The sequence below is a fragment of the Jaculus jaculus genome, chromosome 8, assembly GCF_020740685.1.
Source record: "Jaculus jaculus isolate mJacJac1 chromosome 8, mJacJac1.mat.Y.cur, whole genome shotgun sequence".
Lineage (NCBI taxonomy): Eukaryota > Metazoa > Chordata > Mammalia > Rodentia > Dipodidae > Jaculus > Jaculus jaculus.
Window position 1 is genome coordinate 17,128,496 of NC_059109.1, and position 21,410 is coordinate 17,149,905.

Consider the following 21,410-nt stretch of genomic DNA (forward strand, 5'->3'; position numbering starts at 1 on the left):
AGGAAACTAAGTAGTTTGAGAAGAAGTTCATATCGTCTCTTGTGCTTCCTGATTTTAGAAAACTGGTTTCTAAAAAATAACCCGTGGTTAGTAATTTCCACACAAAGGTGATTTCACTTAGTTAACACATGTTATGAAGTACTTACTACCAACCAGGTTTGTTCTAGATGTAGAGACGTTATCAAAACAGAAACAAAAAAGTTGTCAGCTCTCAGCAAGTGCACCTTCTAGCCAAGGAGTCAGAAAAGAACAACTACATCATTATATGAGATGATTACAGCTAGAAATCATTAGCAGGAAACACATAAAGTAGGGCAATGCCATGGACTGACCACAGGAGAGGAGAAGTCAAGTTTAGACTCTGTGATTCAAATACTTTCTCTGAAGCTAAGATCCCATAAGTGGAATTAACCAGTCTTAGCTTTAAGACATACGTAGGAAAATATTTAAAGTAGATAGACACATATATCATGAGATAGAAATTAATTTGATGCATTCAAGGGACAGGAATAAAGGCCAGAAAAGGTTAAAAAAAAAAAAGAAGGGGCTGGAGAGATGGCTTAGCAGTTAATGTTTTTGCCTGCAGAGCCAAAGGATCACAGTTCAATTCTCCAGGATCCATGTAAGCCAGATGCACAAGGGGGCGTACACATCTGGAGTTCTTTTGCAGTGGCTGGAGGCCCTGGCATACCCATTCTCCTTCTCTCTCTCTCCTTCTTTCTCTCTCTCAAATAAATAAATAAAATATATTTTAAAAAAGAAAAGCAGGACACAAAGTCAAGAGGGTTCCTCCAGCTGAGGGCCACACACAGGGCTCTGCAGACCTTGCAAAGGGCTCCCATTTCAGTCCCAGTAGAACAGGAACCCGTGAAAGGTTTCTGGTATAGAAACAATGTGATCTCATCAAGAACTGAACCCGTTGACTCTGTCTGCAATGTGGAGAGTAGAGTAATGAAAGACAGAAAGAGAAGCAGATGGACCAGGGGCCTAACGTCATCCCATGTTACTGACATCACTCCAATTTACTACTGAAATAGACAAGTACTGAAATCAGAATGCTACCATCTTGCCATGCCTTTTATTTTAATATATCTTTATTGTGTCATAAAGGTGATTTGTACACTTAAATTTCAAAATTTATATAAAGTTATTTTGAGAAAGAAAGAGGTTAAATCAAAATATGTACTCAGTGTAAGGCAGACTGCTTTTGTTGGAGGGGAAAGTGGTAGGAAAGGGGATCTACAAGTAAAGAAAATTTTGATCCTAAATGGCACTGATGAGAAGCAAGAGTCAACATGGCTTCCTTGTCCTGAATTGAAGTTCTAGAAAGGATTGTGCTTAGAATATCTGCTTACCAATGCTGGGTAAAACACATTGACTAACAGATATGCCTTGTGTGAGCCTCTGGGTTCATTCATTGATCATGTGACAAGTAAGATCTTAACCTAATGTGAAAACAACCAACTCATGACTCTATTGGTTATAATGAAACCATTCCTGAATATAAACTCTTTGTATAGGTAGTTTTCTTAACAGAATACTAGAACAGGAAAGTGACTCCTATATCATTGCAAAATTACTTCATATCCTCATGTCTGTTCCTATTCAAGATGCAAACACTCTAAACTAGAAGGAAAATGAACCACCAAGGGGCTTCTTCCAATCATGCTGTAATTTGGGTCACATGATCCCTTGAGTGATAATTCTTTTTATTAACCTTACTGTATGTTTCACAATTCCAAGTAAGTTCTGCCCAGTAAATACATAGAATAAAATGTTCTTAGTTTCTCCTACTTAGAAATACCTAATGATTGACTAGTTCAGGAAGAGAACTCTACTGCTACCCAAATGCAAGAGCAGAATTTTCCTACACACATAATGTGTAAGATTGTATTTCTCAGGACTGTAGAAAGTGGTGGATGGGCCAACTGCATGTATAATTTATAAACCTCCCAATAAAAAGTTTATAATTTCAGGATGTCCAAGGGCTATTTATTTTGTTCATACACATAAAGTAAATTTACATGTCTGTAAGAAATTTCTTCCTATTTATTAAAATATGAGAGGATACCCAATTATAGTAAATCTTGCATAAGACATTTTTATAAATAAAACATAAAATTAGACAACTTCAGAAGGAGCATTAGCAGCTGCTCAATCACAATGAAGAGCTATTATTTAAAAAATATATATTTGTCTTTAATTTTTTTTTTATTTTTGTCCAGACATTTCTCTGATTCACATAATCTATAAATGGGGCCTGAGGAAAACATACATCTCTCCGTGCTGCTACAGTTCCCTAAGAAGTCTTTGTGATAACAGAAACGAGTAGAGAGAGCAGCACATTCTTAAGTGAACAAAGCTTTCAGAACATGTGCTTTTTATCTTTTTATAATTTATTTATTTATTTTTAAGGAGAGAAAGAGAAAGGGAGGAAGGAGAGAGAGAGAGAAAAGGGGACTGGGCACGCCAGGACCTCTAGCCACTGTAAAAGAACTCCAGATGTATGTGCCACTTTGTGCACTAAGTTTTGCACAGGTACTAAGGAAGTGAACCCAGATCATTAGTCCTTGCAAGCAACCACTGGGCCGTATCATCTGTCCAGCCCCGCTCTTTCTCTTTCAAATGATCAAAGCACAACTCTAAACCAAAGATGGCATTCCAAAGACACAGGAATAAGGGAGAAGCCAAAAAATTATGCCAAGCTTCAGATAGCAATTAGGAAGACTAATGACATAGCCGCCTCTTTACTACTGTCTCTCTGCCGCTACTCAGTTCTGGGACATGGATCCCTGTTCATTGCAGCAGCCAAAGGATTCTAATCAAGGGAACCTATGGCCAAACTATCAGTTTGGTTTTTATAAAGAAAAGAGATATGTAAATGACAAAGATGCCATGGGAATGTGAGGTATAGTTGGGGTGGGACTCAAATAAAATTATCCTAAGAAACATGCTGTTCATTTGCAATTGATTAAATGTTTGTGATTATCTAACATGTGTGGGGGAAAATGTATATATGGAGGGATGATGAAATATCTCTCATGGAATTTGATAATTCTACAGAGAGCATTTGTATTCTGTGACTCTTTTACTCTGAAATATTGTGATGGTTTTTGTTAAAAGTACAAACACATAGATGTGCTTCAGATCGAGGTGTCTGGATTAAGCAAGCCCACAGTAACTGTTTTGCATATTGCGCAGCACTGCAGTGGTCTATATAAATGCCACTGTTCAGCACACTATTGCATCTGTTGTCCTTGCCTGGTGTTCTTTCTGGAACAGTATTTTGTTCCCAGTGTACTCTATTACATCCTTGGGAGAATATCCTGTCTACTTAAGATCATACATGGACTACTTGCACCATTCATTTTTCCTTTGGGCCTGCAGCACTACTGGTAAAAGGAGCTTATTTTCACTAGTAAAATTCATCTTGCCTTTTTCTTTTCATTTTCTTCAACTTTTTTTCTTTCATCTTGACCATATTTGAACTCCACATTCTAACAACTTATTGCCATGGGAGAACATGATAACCTGTGACAAAATCAAATTTCCAAACCAATAAATGTTTTGTGGTGGCCCTCAGGGGTTTCTTTCTGAGTGGCAAGGCACAGTAGATGATAATTATGATTGGAGAGTTCTGTTTGTCCATTTGTTCTTTAAAGATGAACGATTGCTCTTTTTAACCAAATTTCTGGGCTAATGAACCTGCTTATACTACCTCAAACTTTAAAATTGAAATAACTTATAGGAACAATATGTGATTGATTATCTTATGAGCCTCATGTGGGCATCATGTCATCAGTAGGGATAGGTCAATCTATGTCTGAGGCAGGTGTTCAAGGGAAGATTGTAATGACCAAAAAGATGCCCATGTCATACTAAGGTAACACTCCATCATCAAATTGCTCTTTAAAATGGTACTTAGACTGGGCATTGTGGCACACGCCTTTAGTCCCAGCACTCAAGAGGCAGAGTTAGGAGGATTGCCATGAGTTCAAGGCCACCCTGAGACAACATAGTTAATTCCAGGTCAGCCTGCGCCAGGGTGAGACCTACCTCAAAAAAACAAACAAAACAAATGGTACTTAGTTCTGCACCATTCTATGATACCACCAGTTATATAAAGAGCTTAGAGTGTTCCTATTAACATGCTCATGAGGTGTGTGCTGACTCTAGAAAGCTTAGCATATATTTATACAAAAGATAATTATTTTAATTTTAGAGGTGTTATTTGTTCATGCTGTGTTTCACTTCTGGCTAAAGTTGTATCCTAAACTTTATCCCATGCTAAGGAGTTTTAGTAGAGTGCTATAAAAGGACATGGGTGAAATGAGAGTATTTGGGGTAGTCTAAATAATGTGTGCCTTTGTCTATGTGTGTGACAAGTCCAATATAGGCTCGTAACACTCTTCATCTTTTCCAATATTGATCATTGTGCATGGTGCCTCAAGTACATCCAAAAGGTTCATCAGAAAGCCCTGACTCACCTCTCCACCCACATCAGTTCCACAATGGCTTGCACCTATCTTGCCTCCTTTGTGCTCCTTTATGTAGAGTAAGAACCTGTTCCCTGCAATGTGTGTCCTCTCTGTAACTGAAGTCTCTTCTTTTTTCTGCTTTCAAGGATGGGAGGAACAGTTTTATTGGACACCAGCTGGGAGGGGTAGTGGAAATGCCAAACAGCAAAGACCAGCGAGTCAAATCAGCCAGAGCCATTCAAATCACCTACTACCTCCAGACCTATGGCTCTGCCACCCAGGACCTCATAGGGGAGAAGTGGGAGAATGAGTTCTGTAAGCTCATGAGGAAGCTCCAGAAAGAGCGCCAAGACCTGCAGCTCTATTCTTTAGCGTCCTTTAGCCTCTGGAGAGACTTTCACAAGACCAGCATCCTGGCCAGAAGCAAGGTCCTGGTGAGCCTCGTGCTGATCCTGACCACAGCCACCCTCTCCAGCTCCATGAAAGACTGCTTGCGCAGTAAGCCCTTCCTGGGTCTCCTGGGGGTGCTCACGGTGTGCATCTCCATCATCACTGCAGCAGGGATCTTCTTCATCACGGACGGAAAGTACAACTCCACCCTGCTGGGGATCCCGTTCTTCGCCATGGGTAACTATCCATCCTTGTGGTAATCGGATTCTTGCCAGTTTGGGGCAAGGTAGTACATTTCTTGAATTCTCAGGTGGAAATCTGTTTTGATTTTGCCTTGCTGTGTCTGTGCGGCTATGTACGCTCCCCCCACCACCACCACCACCACCTTTTTACCTTGTCGGGACTGTAGGGAAGTTAGGGAATAATCAAACAATTTTCACGTTAAGCCTAATACTATCGAAAGGTTTCAAAGTGTATAAGTATTGGGATTCTCTATTCAGTTTCCAGTGGTTAAGTCAGGGATTGTCAGAGAGAACCAGTGCCTGCTGCAAAGAGAATTTTCTGATTCCTAATCATGAGCACTGTTAAATTACTGGTAGTGAACAATGAGTAGCAGGAGAGGGAAATTATGAGAATCTCAAAGAACTTATAAAGTACATGCTGGTTCATTTCAAAGTTTATGTACAAAGCAACTCTATTCCTCCACTTTTGTGTAAAGTAAAATCTGCATTTTGCCGCTGAAATATGTTATCTAGTTTTCATCATCTCTGCTGAAAATCCCAGTGGGCATTTTCAGTCAAAATTGTACCTTCATACCCTCATACGATTTTTTTTCTACCAGCAGTATATAAATTGTGTGTGTGTGTGTGTGTGTGTGTGTGTGTGTGTGTGTAATGCAATAGAAGATAAAGTGTGGGGATGAAAATGAGTGAGGAGTCAATGACCAGACTTACATGTTTTTCCATTAAAGAGGAAGTTTCAGTGACACCTGTGGTATTGCACAAGGGTTTGCTCAGGAGTGATGTAGTCCCATGTGTAACAATTTAGAAATTGACCTTCAAACCGGTGAGCTTACAGAAGCAAGAATGTCTTTAGCCATAAAGTAAGTGCTTTGGCCTCCATAGCTTAAAATCAGTTGCACGTTAAGGTTTGGTGATTGAATGCTAAAGGTACCGGCCTGTACTCAGAAGGGTTTCAAAGTGGCCTCCCCCTCCTGTCTTTTCACTTTCGCAAACACTGCTGAGCATGGACAGCAAAGTGGGTGCATATTAAAGGTGATAAGGTTGGGCCTCTGTATTGGGAATCCAAGTTCATTATGACAATGACCAATTTGTTCATTGACTTAAGTATCTGTTTCTTCTTGCACAAAATGCAGATACTCATGATATTTCTTCAAACAGTTAGACTCTCAATATTTTATTAATTTATTTAACAGAGAGTAATAGAGGCAGAGAGAAAGAAGCAGACATGGAGAGGATGAGTGTGAGTATGCCGGGGCCTTCCGCCACTGCAAATGAATTCCCAGATTCATGTGCCACTTTGTACATCTAGCTTTACATGGGGAGTGGGGAACTGAACTGGAACCATCAGACCATCAGGCTTTTCAAGCAAGTGCCTTCAACTGCTGAGCCACCACTTCAGCCCTACTTCTTAATTGGTTTTGTAAAATGCAATAGAATATAACTAAAACAAACAGTTCAAAGCAAACACTCATCAAACAGCAAACTTTAGTTGTTATCATAGCAATATAACTACAGTGGATTCAATATTGAAAAGAAAGAAGCTCTTGACCCCAAGAAATTGATTACTCTTGGATTTGGCTAATTACCTCAAAATGTTATAAAAGACTAATTTTCCCCAAAAATATATCTATTTAAATTTTTGTCACTAGTGACAAAGATGAATCTATGAGTGAACCGCCTATACTTTATGTGCCTTTTTATTAGTCTCTTAAAAAATAATAAATTTATAAGGATCATTTAGTGTGATTACCACATTAAATGTGGATTGCTGAAGGTTGACAACTTAATAAGCATACAGCCTACTAAGGCTTTTTCTAAAACTAGTGGCAAATTAACCAGACAACAGAAAGAATTTTTAAGAAAAAAAAAATTACATATTCTGTATAAATAAAGTGAAAGAATACCTCTACTCATGCTAGATTGTAACATCAGTTCTACAAGGGCAAATTGATGTTTTCATTCCTTAAACAAATAGCAAGAACACCAAAAGCTATGGTGAGAGGACAATCCAGATGTATAGCATACACTTTGCACCTATCCCACTGGCCTTTACAATTACAACCAACCCCTGAATAGAACAGCTGCAGACTTTAGGGAGAAAGATTAGTGGTTAGTACTCAGTGTTCCTGCAGTTCTAAGAACATCTCCGTGATGCTCTGTAACAGTAGCAGTGAAAGCCTTACCAGCATATTATAAAATTTTTGCTCCATCCAAAGCAAGTTGTATATAAAACGATTGATGGTAAGATACCAAACTCTAGGAATTAAAGGAATGGCCCACGGAGTTAGAAAGCCTATGTTTGCATCCTAGTATTTCTACTAACACTGTGTGTTATATTTAGGAGTTCTTATCATCTCTTTATCCTACCCTAATTCTTCAAACAAAAAGATGAATGGGGCTGGAGAGCTGGCTCAGTGGTTTAAGGCACTTGCTTGCAAAGCCTGACTGCCCAGGTTCGATTTCCCAACACCCACTTAAATCCAGTTTTGCAAAGTGACACAAGTACGTGGGGCTTCAGTGGCCCATCCTCTCTCTCCTCTCTCTCCTCTCTCTCCTTTCTTTTCTCTGTCTCTCAAATACATAAATAAATACTTTTAGAATGTGAAGAATGCGAACTCCTCAGTATTAAGTTAAAATTTGGTTTCTTTTATAAAAATTATTTTATTTAGTTATTTGAGAGAGAAGTGAAAGAGAAAGAGGCAGATAGAAAGAGAGAATGGGCATACCAGGACCTCTAGTCTCTGCAAATGAACTGCAGACCCATGTGCTACCTTGTACATTTGGTTTTATGTGGATATTAGGGAGTCAAACCCAGATCTAAAGCATTTCAGCAAAGTGCCTTAGCTGCTGAGCCATCTCTCCAGTCCTAATTATTTCGAGGTTAAATATAAATAAATAATCTTCCAAATACATGTTATCCAATCGTACATAAAGCATTGGTTAAAACAAACCCTTTGGGGATTTATAGTTTACACAGTGTCAAAGCTACATGATCCAAAATCAGTTGTGGTTCAGTAAAGAAGCCCAACTCCTTCTGGAAACCTCGGCTCTTTACCTATCTTCCAATAAGGATTTGGTATGCCATTGTGGTTAGATTCACATCATGTGCTCTCATCAAAATATATCTCAAGGCCTGGCGAGATGGCTTAGCGGTTAAGCGCTTGCCTGTGAAGCCTCAGGACCCCGGTTCGAGGCTCGGTTCCCCAGGACCCACGTTAGCCAGATGCACAAGGGGGTGCACACATATGGAGTTCATTTGCAGTGGCTGGAAGCTCTGGCACACCCATTCTCTCTCTCTTTCTTTCTCTCTCTCTCTCTCTTTCTTTCCCCCTCCCTTCCTCCCTCCTTCTATCTGTCGCCTTCAAAGAAACAAATAAAAATAAAAACAAAAAAATTAAAAAAATATATATCTCAAAAGCTGTGGATGTCAAGTACAGTGTCTCTTCTACCAACTGGTCTATAGCATCGCTGACAGCTTTGACCACTTGTCTTCCTTCTGCCTTCATCTGCTTGTTATGTTTTGGTCTTTGACCCATTTAATATTCCCAATGTTATTTTAGAGACATATACACTATACCTAAATATCCTACCTTTTAAAGACAAAACTAAGTTTTATTCTTTGTTCTGGTGTTTCTGTAAGGTTATAATTGTCAAGTATGTTCCAGATTTAGGGTTAGAAAGTAACTATAAGTGTACAACAACTATCTAAATAGGTCTCAGAAGCAAATATAGAATAATTTTTTGAAGCAGGATGTCATTAGCCTAGGCTAACTTGTAACTCATCCTGTAGCCCAGGATAGCCTCAGACTGTAATCATCATACTTGAGCCTCCCAAGTGCTGAGATTAAAGGCATGAGCCACAATGCCTGTCTCAATAATATATATTTTCAAATACCTAAAGTTACTGCACTTAGCTCAAGCTAAGCTCACCTATAGGTGAAACCACTAATTAAATGGAGAATTTCTTCTTCTTCTTTCTTTATACTTCACTTGCTATATGTAGATTTGTTCACTTTTTGGAAGGAGGAATAAGGGCTGATATCATGTATAGATACCAAGCTGGCTTGTGTCTTACATTGGTGGTCTTCATTGATAGTTGTAATGGTACTAATAGCACCATTGGTTCATTACTAGTTTTTATTTATTTATTTTTATTTATTTGCAAGAAGAGAGATATAGAAGAGAAACAGACAGAAGGGACATGCCTGGGCCTCCCTTCACTACAAATGGATTCCAGATGCATGTGCCACCTTATGTATCTGGCTCTAAGTGAGTGCTATGGAGTCAAACTCAGGTCATTATGCTTTTCAGGCAAATGCCTTAACTGCTGAGCCATCTCTTCACCCTCTCCTAGTTTTTCCTGTCTCTGATGAGTATGTTCAATGTTCTGAGTTTCATGTTAACCATCTTGACACACTGTACATGTTACAGAGGGCTTAGCTTTTACAAGTGACCTGAAGGTTTCCAGATCCAGGCTTTTACACCCCTCACACTGGGGTCAAACTCCATTTAGTTATCAATGTATTCCTCTATTTTTGGAATACCTAGTATGTTCAAGGAATCTGAGGCTGTGGACAAATAGCACTGAATAAAACTGTCCATTTGTTATCCTCATAGATTTTACACCTTAGGCCCAACAGAGGAGAGGAATAGGACAATAAAGCAAAGAAATGTAAACTGTCATATTGTTGATAAATGATACAGAAGGTGAAACTAAGACAGCAAAGAGGATAAAGAACATGAGTGGCTTTGTAAGAGCTAAAATTAAAGCAGAGAGCTAATCACGGAAAAGAAAAAGTAACATTGTGAGGAAAGCATGATCTGGGTGAAGAATCATACATGTAAACATTTAAGATGTGACCTTACTGGCGGAGTCTGCAAAGAGAAAGAACAGCATATGACCTGGGGAGAGTGGGTGCCCATCTGAGAATGAGAGTACAGGAGTACCGGACACTACATGGTCATTGACAAGGGAATGCTCAGGTTTTAGAGCAACAGAATGCAAGTGAAGCATTTTGAGACAAGGGCTGGGGTGGGGTATGATCTGAAATATTTTAAAATCATCGTTGGCTATATGATATAAATTAATCTGCAGTAGGGCAAGAATGATTTATATGATGACTACTTAGGAAGCTGAAACAAAATATTCCTGGGATATAATGACACCATAAAATAGTATGGGAGCAGTCACCATGGTAAAATTGGATTAGGCTTAGAATATATACCAAGAAATCAACAGAAGGACTGGTCATGCCATATAAGAAAAGGAGGTGTCAAGAGTAACTCTGAGATTTTCAGAGTAAATAACTAAGAGACTGCCATTGCTAGTTACCATGATAGGAAAGGTCATGCGGAGAATTAAGTCACATGTTTAGGGAAAGGGAAATAGAAGTTTAATTTTGTATTTACTAGAGCTTCTTGTCAGGCATGCAAGTATAGATGCGGTTCAGGGGTAGAAACTATAAGTTGAAACTGTCAATATAAATATTGGATTCATCATGACATTGCTAATATTAAAAACCATTAATTCTTCTGGGTGTGGGGGCACATGCTTTTCCTCCCAGAACTTGGAAGCAGAGGTAGGAGGATCACACTGAGCTCAAGCCAGTCTGAGACTACATAGTGACATAGTGGATTCCAGGTCAGCCTGGGCTAGAGCAAGGCCTTACCTCAAAAAACAAACAAACAAACAAAAAAATCATGGGTTCTGATAAGAACAACTGGAAAAATAAATATGAATGGAAAATAAAAGTGTAGGACTGGAAGCCTGGAACATTCTAATGCTTTCAGGTTAAGAACATAATTCAGAAAATCTATGATAGAAAAGAATCAGGCAATGGAAATATCCAGTGAGGGGAAAAAAAAATGTGTCCAATCAGCAAAGCAAAGAAGGTGTTTCATGAAGGAGCAAGAGGAGTTGTTTCGAGAACTGCTGATGAGTGGCATCCAATAAGAACTGAGAAGTGGTCGTCTTACTTGCCATTCTGAAGGTCCATGGTGACTTTGACAAGAATTGCTTTGGGCAAAGCACTGAGGGCTGAAGAGTAATTGAAAAGACATTAAGCAGAGCTTGGAGGGGAGGAGGTAAAGACATTGAGTAAAACAATGGAAATTGTAATATGTTATTTATATTGAATGGAAATTGATAATATTTATATATGACATGGACAAAAGAGAGAGCACTTTACAGTAAAGCAGAAAAAGAAGGAAATTGTGAAAGGATGTCATTGATTAGAAGAATGGAGGCTGGATTCTGCATAAAATGGCATTGTGACTTTATGAAAGAACAAGCACAGTCCATATACTGCAGGAAAAGGAAACTCATACAGAATCTGCAGATAGCAGGTAGATGAAGGGTTGGGAGCCTCGCAAAGTTCCCTTCTGTGGCTTCAACTCTGTCAGTAAATTGTGAAACAGGTCAACAGCTGAGAATAAATTTGAGGAAGGAAGTGTTATTTGTTAGAAAATGAAGGAAGTGTGAAAATATCACCTGGAAATTTTGAGATGGAATTTAAAAATGAGGACAGCTAGGAAGCCCTGCAGACCCCTTTCAAGTTTCTGTTGATGATTTATAAAATAAATCAGTGAACATGGTTGTTAATATTTTTTCCCCTTAATCACATATAGTTAAGTGGGTAGCTGATTAGCTATCATATTAGATCATGAAAAAATGTACTAGTCTGGGTTGGCTAGACCATGTTGTAATAACTTCTATCAAACTAGCAAAACAGTTTAGTGTTGCCTCTGCCCTGAAACTCTGTCTCCTCAGAGTCTGTCTGTAAGTCCCGTCATGTACATAGAAAAAAAAAAAACAAAACAAAACATTATATGTCTCCTTCTGACTGACTCGTTCCAGAAGTGATGCAGTTGACTTCTCAGGTTTGGTCATGCGTGAACCCATGGCCATGAATCTACAGAAAGCGAACCTAGAAGATGGGCTGTTTTATGAACAGACTTTCTCTTCAATGACTTAAGCAAATAACAAAGGAAATGACAATATTATATCTGATCATCACCACAGTTAATACATGAATAAATAAATAAATAAATAAATAAATAAATAAATAAATAAATAAATATAAATAATATGGTAGGGCCAAATACAATGATCCTTTGGTAGGATAAAACCCTACTATTGATGAAACAAAACTAATACTCTAACCATTTTATTATGCTCATGGATTCTGTCTGCCTGCATCTACGTCAGCTCTTTCCACCTCCACAATGCCTGGAGCTTCAACTAAGATGACACTGGTGACTTTCATGTCTGGGGCTGGAACCACTGGGGCTGGGCCATCTGCTTTCAAGATGTTTACTTGTTCTGTTAAGTGGTACCTGTGATAATCTGAATGCATTAGTTTGAATGGATGGCCCTATAGGTATTTTATTAAAATTGAGCTTCCTACTTAAGTTCCCAGAAGGCAGACCCCTACTTAGTGGGATGTGTCATTGATGGTGAATCTTGGAATCCAGCCTTAAGGTGTGTTTGGGGATGGAGTCCAGCCCAGTCAGGTATGTTCAGAACAGTTCGAGCTCTGGTGGTTTGTGCTTGTTGGTTGTTTTGTTTGTTTGTTTGTTTGTTTTCTCTTGGCTATGGTGATATATGATGGAATGAGCCAAATTCTTCTACCATTGATGGAACCTCCCCTGGGTGCTGTAAGCCAAAATAAGCCCCTTTCTTCCCATAAGCTGTGTCTGTTTGTATATTTGTAGCAGCAATGAGGCACTGAATGCAACAGTACCAAAACTTGGATCTAATGAAGGTCAATCTCAACCAGGACTGTAGATCAGAGTATCCTTTCCTGAATTCTTGTCTCTGAATAGTTAGGCCTCTTGTCTGACAGCCAGGGGCTCCTAGAAAAAGTATTGCAAGAAAGCAAAGCAGAAATTTCAAGGCTGACCTAGATACAGAATTTGCATGACATCAAACAACCGTATTATACTAGCTGCCTGCCAATTACAAGGGCCAGCCTGGATTCAAAAACAGGACACGAGGGCTCCTCTTCTTGATGAGAGAGTGACAGTGTCACAGTGAAGAAGAGTGTGGAGAGCAGGAACTGATTCTGACCACCGTTGGAGGAGGATGTCTGTCATAACTTCATAATAGGAAGGAGTAAGATAAGATGAAGTCTAGGCTATGTGATACAGACTCTTGGGAAGGGGTTATTCTAATGCAAATACCTCTACTCTGATCATTCTGGTGTGGCAGACAAATTTAGGACAGAGACAATTGAGATTTCAAGGACCATGAGATCTATGTATAGAAGGGATTATGCCTGCAGAACTTGACATCATCAAAACTTAAGATAGTAGTTTTTAATTTTTTTTATTTGAGAGAATGAGAATGGGCACACCATGGCCTCCAGCCACTGCAAATGAACTCAAGATGCATGATCCCCCCTGTGCATCTGGCTTATATGGGTACCAGGGAATCAAACCTGGGTCCTTAGGCTTCGACAGCAAGTGCCTTAACTGCTAAGCCATATCTCCCACCCTTCTGATAATAGTTTGTTTGTTTGTTTTTTGTTATGTTTTGTTTTGTTTTTGAGGTAGGGTCTCACTCTAGCTCAGGCTGACCTGCAATTCACTATGTAGTCTCAGGGCGGCCTCGAACTCATGGTGATCCTCCTACCTCTGCCTCCTGAGTGATGGGATTAAAGGTGTACACCACCACACCTGGCTTTGATAATAGTTTTGATGGCCATAGGTATACTGAATTACATGCTAAGTTTTTTAACAAATAGGAGAAACCAGCTCTGCTTTCTGTAAATGTATGCAAAAATAGATGTGATTTAAACAATGTATACACACCTCAAAGCTGTGGGTGTTTTCAAACTATCACATCTAACGAGTTTTGGTATGCTTTTTAAAGCTGATGGTAAGTGAGACGTCTTGGCATCACAAAAGGTTGAATTTTATGACAAACATTTGAGGTAGCATTGAGTGATGTATACTTGGAGTTGTATAGTGCAACTTGTGTATTTTACTGATAGAGAACTTCCTCAAACGTGTGAAGGGAGTTTAGGAATGGGAAAGCATGCTACTATATAACACAACTTTACTCTTGATAGAAGCATATGAATGAATCCTGGTGATCTGGTTTGATTCAAGGGCCAGATGATATGTTAGGTTAGTCTTTTTACATGTCGGTATTTGTCAGCATGTCTCATGCTGTCCAACATGTGTTGCATTGCTCTTTAATTCATTCATCAGATAGGAAATCAGAGCTGGATATTCAGCAGATAGCGAAATTAGCAGTAGCTCAATTTATCCAGCATATGTATGCACTAACATGCCAGGTAGCTCTACATTTCCACCTCAGACTTAAGAGCTATTCTCAAAGACATGTCTGTCAAAAACAAAGCCCACAATTGTCATTAATCGAAGTTGGCTTGGCTGTCAAGTCAAAGTGTCCCACGAAAAATATTCCTGATGCAGGACAGCTTCAATTACCAGCCAGAGTGTGGTTTTTTTCAGAAGTACTGCAGAGGTAAATGCTGCCATTCAAACTTTGGGAACTTAAAGTCTGAGAACATGTAAGTGGATGACAATTCTTTCCTCATGAAAAATAAATATGAAATGCGTGTTAAGCCTGAGGATTTATTTCCTAAATTCAACTCCTTTCCAAGCTAATGTGCTCAAACCGACAAGTGAGCATTGGTAGAGATAAATGAAATGAATATCATATTTATTTGGGGGTACTAGAGATCAGACTCCATAGAATTGAGGCACTGATTCTTTTCTGCTTTCCTGTAATATTTAAGCTCCTTCATGGGTCAAATATCTTTGCATCATGGTTGATTTATTTTTAGTGATTGAACATGTTATCATCTAAGACAAAACCTTCAAACTCAAGACTTGGTTCACAGATAACCCTGTTTACCCTTGGAGAAACAACATGAGTGCATCCCTGATTGAATTTAATATAGAATAGATGTTGCAATTTTTTCTTTGCTCTTGCTGACATGACAAAAATAAGAGCCAGCATATGCCCAAGCCACTGATACTTCCAGTAATTTTTTTTTTCCATTTAAGGTGCAGCATTCTAAACTGATTGTTATAGTCAATGATGTGGGTCAGCATAAAAAATAAAAGCATCCATGTCTTGCCAGTTAAGAGTAATTACAAATACTGTTACATATAACATAATAAAAAGTATACGTAGAGGATAGCCATATGGTTGACAACAAGTAATGAGGGAGAAAGAGATACTGTTGCCAGAAAATATAGATTATGACATAGGATTAACCTATTTTAGCTTAAAGGAAGGTGTGATGAGACAAGTTAAATGATTCACTTCATCACAATAAAAGCAAGTAAGGTCACAAATTACAGAATGAACAGTGAAGGGCACCACAGCTGCACAGTTTGGAGGGAGATGTGCTGGTCAATGTAATGAGGTTCCATTATAACACTTTAACACTGATTGATGGATATCCCTCTAAAATTGTCATCTCTCCTTGCTTTCCCCTGCTATGGTCAAAAGACAAAGCTATACTTTTTTTGTGCTATCACAATGCATGGAAATTGTGCTTAGTAATTTTAGCTACAATGAATGCTTTGTCATCTTATCAGTTCCCAACAAAGCCATGGGTTTGTAGACATAAATAGAAACCTGAGAATGAAACCAAATACACTCTCAAAAATTTTTGAGCACTGTGTTTTTAAAACAAATCATTTGAAAAATGACTGTATGATGAAGAGGTACTGGACTTCCACATATAAGAGCTTGCTTTAAAGACCACATCTTTTCATTGTTTGGTATTTCTTTTTCTGCACTTTGAAGTATTCTTTTCTGCCAGAAAGAACAGATGACAATATTAGATTAAGCTATTTTTAGATTTTTTTTTTGTTCATTTTTTATTTATTTATTTGAGAGCGACAGACACAGAGAGAAAGACAGATAGAGGGAGAGAGAGAGAATGGGCGCGCCAGGGCTTCCAGCCTCTGCAAACGAACTCCAGACGCGTGCGCCCCCTTGTGCATCTGGCTAACGTGGGACCTGGGGAACCGAGCCTCGAACCGGGGTCCTTAGGCTTCACAGGCAAGCGCTTAACCGCTAAGCCATCTCTCCAGCCCCTAGATGTTTTTATAAAGTGGTGCTTTTTGTGTACCTTAAAGTATTCTGTTGGTAACATTTCATTGCCATAAAAATGAGGGGTTTTTTTCACCAGAGGTAAGTAGGACGACTATTTCTATTAAATAAGGAAGTAAAGTCACCACAGCCTTTCTCAAGGCTTTGCAAATTGATGATCCTGCATTCCTCAGTCTGCCTCCAGGTTCCTCATTGCTGTTTTTAAGCAGTCTTTGGGGCTCCTTGGGGAACACGTCAGGTTATGAGAGATGATGAGATAGAGGTACTCCTGGTCACTCTTGCTTCACCTTGTCCTTCATGCCGATGTGGTGGTGGTGGTTGTCGGTGGTGGTGGTGTGTGTGTATTCGCATGCTTGTTTTTTCATTTTTTCTAATTTGAAAACTGTCATTGTGCCTACCTTAAAGAAGACTCTGGGTTCAATCTCAAGCACTGAAAAAAAGAGAAAAGGAAAAGGGAGGAAAACAGTAGAAAGAAAAGAAGAAAAAGAAAAGAAGAGAAGAGAAAGGAAGGAAGGAAGGAGAAGGTAAAAGAAAAAAACTATCACTACACAAAATAGGAAAGAAAAAAAGATCATTGCCTCCTTCCCATGCTTTATTGCCCCCTTCCCATGCTGTACTGCCCCCTTCCCAATATAATGTAAAGGAAAATGAACCAGAGATAAAGTCATGCATTTCATAGCCTCAGTGACTGTGGTTTATCATCATATTCACAACCTTTCATAGTCACTTTTGAAGTGTTTCTACAGGTTTGGTTTTTACTGACCATCTCAACTTTTTCTCCTATAGACAGCTTAGCCAAATTCAAAGGGTTGGAGGTAACTAAGGTTTAGGTTTGCCAGGGAAAATTGACAAGCACCAAGCGATTCAATTATAGCATGATCTGGAATTTTACTGTATTACAGAGTTAGAATATCTATCTTATAGGTCAAGAAATGGTATTAAGAAGACAGAGTGGAGCTGAAAATGGCTTAGCAGTCAAGGCACTTGCCTGAAAAGCGTAAGGACCCATGTTCCACTCTCCAGGTCCCAAGATAGCCAGATGCACAAGATGACGCATAAGGTCATACGTGCGCACACAGTGGTGCACATGTCTGGAGTTTGATTGTAGTGGCTGGAGGTACCGGAGCACTAATTCTCTCCTTTCCTCTCTCTCGGTCTCTTTCTTGCTCTCTTGCATATAAGAGGGGCTGGGGAGAGGGCTTAGTGGTTAAGGTGCTTGCCTACAAAGCCTAAGAGACCCATGTCCAATTCTCCAGGTCCCATGTAAGCCAGATGCACAAGGTGACAGAAGTTCAAGTGTCACACACACAAGGTAGCACACTCATCTGGAGTCACATTGCACTGACTAGAGTGAAACAATTGGTGAAACAATTGTCTTCCAACCCCACCCCTCTCACACAAAAATAAATAAATAAATAAACAAAAGGCCAGTCTATTGGGCTTGCCTCGGGGGGGGGGGGGGGAAGGACACAGCAGCATTGTCCCCAAAGCTAGAATCTCATGCACTAAGTTGATAAAAGATGAATATGTTACCCAGTATGTCTGCCCTGGTAACTTCTCCAAACTGATGGATTAAATGTAACCCCTATCAAGGCTTTATGCAAAATATCCCCCATAGGGACTGAAGAAATCACTTAGTTGTTAAGGGGTTTGCTTGGGAAGTGTAAGGACCCAGGTTCAATTCCCCAGAACCCACGTAAAGCCAGATGCAAAAAGTGGCACATTTGTATGGAGTTCGTTTGCCGTGGCTAGAGGCCCTGGGGCATCCATTCTGTCTCTCTCTATCTGCCTTTCTCTGTCTATCACTCTAAAATAAGTAAAATAAAATATTTTAAAATATCTATTTTAAGCCTTGGGTGGTGGCACACACCTTTAATCCCAGCACTCGAGAGGCAGAAGTTAGGAGGATTGCCATGAGTTTGAGGTCACCCTTAGACTACGTAGTGAATTCCAGGTCAGCCTTGATGAGAGTGAAACCCTACATCAAAAAAACGTTTTTAAAAAATGTATTTTACTTATTTATTTGAGAGAGAGAAAGGGATGGGGTATGAGTGTGGGCTCCAGGGCCTCCTGCTGCTGCAAATAAACCTCAGATGAATGTGCGATTTTGTTCATCTGTTTAATGTGGATACTGGGGAATCAAACCTCGGCCAACAGACTTTGAAAGCAACTACTTTTAATTACTGGGCCATGTCTCCAGTCCCTCATACAAATTCTTAATCTTATCCTGAAAAATGAAAGCCCTTAGGCTGTCGCGCGTGATCTGAGAGCTGTCACATCCCTCTCCCCTGTCCCAGCACCGTTACAAACCATCACAATCTCACCGCTGAGCATTACAGCCCGGCCTCGTGACAGAGGCCCATCCTAGGAAGCTAACAAGCTGACTTTCTTCTCTACACCTTCTCATTCCAGTCTCCTTCACGTTCCACACTGTGACCAAATCGGAACTGCTATGTCCAAATTCACAAGGCTGTTTTATCTGTCACGATGTTCCTTTTTCCAGCAATCCCCAGGTGCCTTCATTTATTCTAGTTTTCACGGCTTTAGGTTTCTTCATTTATAGCCTTTTCTTTGAACCTCCAAACTTGGAGTGGCTGACTCCTTTTCTGTTTTCTCTGTGCCCTGCTAGGCTTCAAAGCCCTCATGAGTGGACCAGGGCTACTTACTACTTTTGTCTCCTCAGCAACTAGGAGAGGGTCTAACACAGTGTGGGAGATTTTGTTTGTTGGGTTTTTTTTTTTTTTTTTTTTGGTCTTTTGAGATAGGGTCTCACACTGGCCCAGGCTGACCTGGAATTCACTAGGTAGTCTCAGGGTGGCCTCGAACTCATGGAGATCCTCCTACCCCTGCCTCCCCAGTGCTGGGATTAAAGGAATGCGCCACCACGTCCGGCATATTTTTTTTAAATACATTTTGCCCTGGATGTATGGAGAAGCATTCTGCCATTCAACTTACCGAGCACGCTTGGGCCCAGCCTTGAACTCCCAGCGCTGGCCGTGTTGCGTCCTCTCTGTCTATAGCACAGTCCACCTCTACCACCACATTTGCTTTCCCATGTGTTTTTTTATATATATAATCTTTATCTTTGCTCCGAAATATTGACACCTAAGGACTGGATGACCCATCCTCCCTTGTCCTGACTTCTTACTGGGTTTGTTCAATGAAACTCATTGCCAGAAGGTGACAGCCGGAAAGAGGAAGTCACGTCATGCTCTCCTGCCCCTTCCCTCCCCGCTTTGATGCTGGTGCCCTGGCAACCCCTCTGCCAGGGCCGGTGGGGCCCTGTTCCACTGCTGCGGCTCTCACCAGACCTCGATAGCACCACCTGCTTTCTTAGTTCCTTTCACTTAGTATTAGGAACAACAGCAGCTCTTGACCACATGTCAAGATCTCATCAGCCCTTGTCTCACTGCGTTCCCACGGACTCTGAGCCTATTCAACTAATTCCTCCGTAAATAACTCTTTGTACCATCTGTGCTGGTGGTTTGAATGTAGAATGGTCCCGACAGGCTCATGTGTTTTATATACTTGATCGCTAGCTAGGGACATTTTGGGGGAAGTTGTGGGGCCTTTGGGAGGTGCTACCTTAGGGGAGGTGAGATGGGTCTGATTACTAGTCCAGCCCACTGTGTGTTCAGAGCCCAGTCACGCCTCCAAGCTGATGTGGCATGATTCAGTGCCCTGCTGTCTATTCTTACCATGCTTTCCCTGCCATGAGAGAGCTTCCCCTCAAAACTTGTAAGCTGGGCTGGAGAGATGGCTTAGCGGTTAAGCGCCTGCCTGTGAAGCCTAAGGTCCCCGGTTCGAGGCTCGATTCCCCAGGACCCACGTTAGCCAGATGCACAAGGGGGCGCACGCGTCTGGAGTTCGTTTGCAGTGGCTGGAGGCCCTGGCGCGCCCATTCTCTCCCTCTCTCTCTCTCTCTCTCTCTCTCTCTCTCTCTCTCTGTCACTCTCAAATAAATAAGAATGAACCAAAAAATTTAAAAAAAAAACTTGTAAGCAAAAACAAACCCTTTCCTTCCATTAGTTGCTTCTGGTCAAGTGTTTTGCCCTATGACCAGAAGTCAACCGCCATACCATCTGAGGGATATATGCCTTCCCTAGCCTCTTTGTTTTGGCTCCAGTAAGATACATACCCCAATACTCCAGTATCCTACTGAATCTGAAGCCTCTCTCAGAAGTCTATTCACTTAGTTCTTGTTGATCAACCTTCCTTAAGGGCAATGGATACCATTCTCTAGCAACCTCCCCCCCCCTCCCTCCCCCCCCCAACTCTGAATATCATCCAACACTTACTTATCTGGTTGCCATATTATCCCTGCTATTTTATCCCTCTCAAAGGTCACAATATCCTTAATACATTCAGCATTATGTTTCCTTTCAGGGACTACTTTTCTGTTAGGATTCACTTCACCTATGTGCACAATTCCTGGGATCTGTTTCCACTAGTAAGTTGAAGTCATAAGGGCAAACTTTCTTGTGTTTTGAAAAAAGAGCTGCAAGAAGAAATTTCAAATGTCCATGATTTTTAGATGACTTTTTTATTACAATTAAGTAGAAGTTTTGTCTGAATACATCATGTGTTGGTAACCATCATTTTCCTCCTCTCTGCCCCCCTCCCACTGAGGGCCCTCGGCAGTGAGATTGCAGGTGTTTACCATGGGGTTGTGCGTTATGAAGTGTGAGAGCAGCTGTCAGTCATTATGGTAGGGAGGGGGATGGAATGCCTCTGAATATTCCCTCCCACCCCCTGGCCATTACAACCTTTCTGCCCCCTCTTCCACAAAGTTCCCTGAGCCATGGTCTTGCCATCAGCCCTAATGAAAGTTGAGGTGTCCATTAGTAGAGCTTCGAAGAAGCAAGCATGGGACAAGTATCTCACCAGAGAATTCCAGATCCGCATGATTATTTTTAGGTCATGGTGGCTATTTTCTTCCCCATACCTAGTTTAAGCTAAAAGTACATGGATATAAAATTGTTGCCTTTAAATTCAGAGTTTTTAGTTATATATGAAAGAAGCTGCCTGTCCTTGTTTCGTGCCATGATTCCTGTGCTTTTACAGCTAAAAATAGCATTGGCGCTCATTCCTGGCACAGTACCCTGCAAGCTTCTCTCTGATTGGCTGTCCACTCCACGCTGAAGCCCTTTCAGCTGCTCCAACTTTCCTTCTCATTGAGTATCTGTGTCTCTGTCCACACAAAGC

At 40.4% G+C, this 21,410-nt stretch overlaps 1 protein-coding gene across 1 annotated transcript in view; it reads left to right on the plus strand.

Annotated features, from left to right (window-relative positions):
• The window catches only part of Ptchd4 (patched domain containing 4), a 198,911-nt gene that overhangs the window by 55,379 nt on the left and 122,122 nt on the right, over positions 1 to 21,410 (plus strand). Inside the window, exon 3 of the mRNA XM_012947910.2 lies at positions 4,625 to 5,105. Coding sequence (XP_012803364.2) covers positions 4,625 to 5,105 — 481 coding nt within the window. The remainder of the gene's footprint in view (positions 1 to 4,624; positions 5,106 to 21,410) is intronic.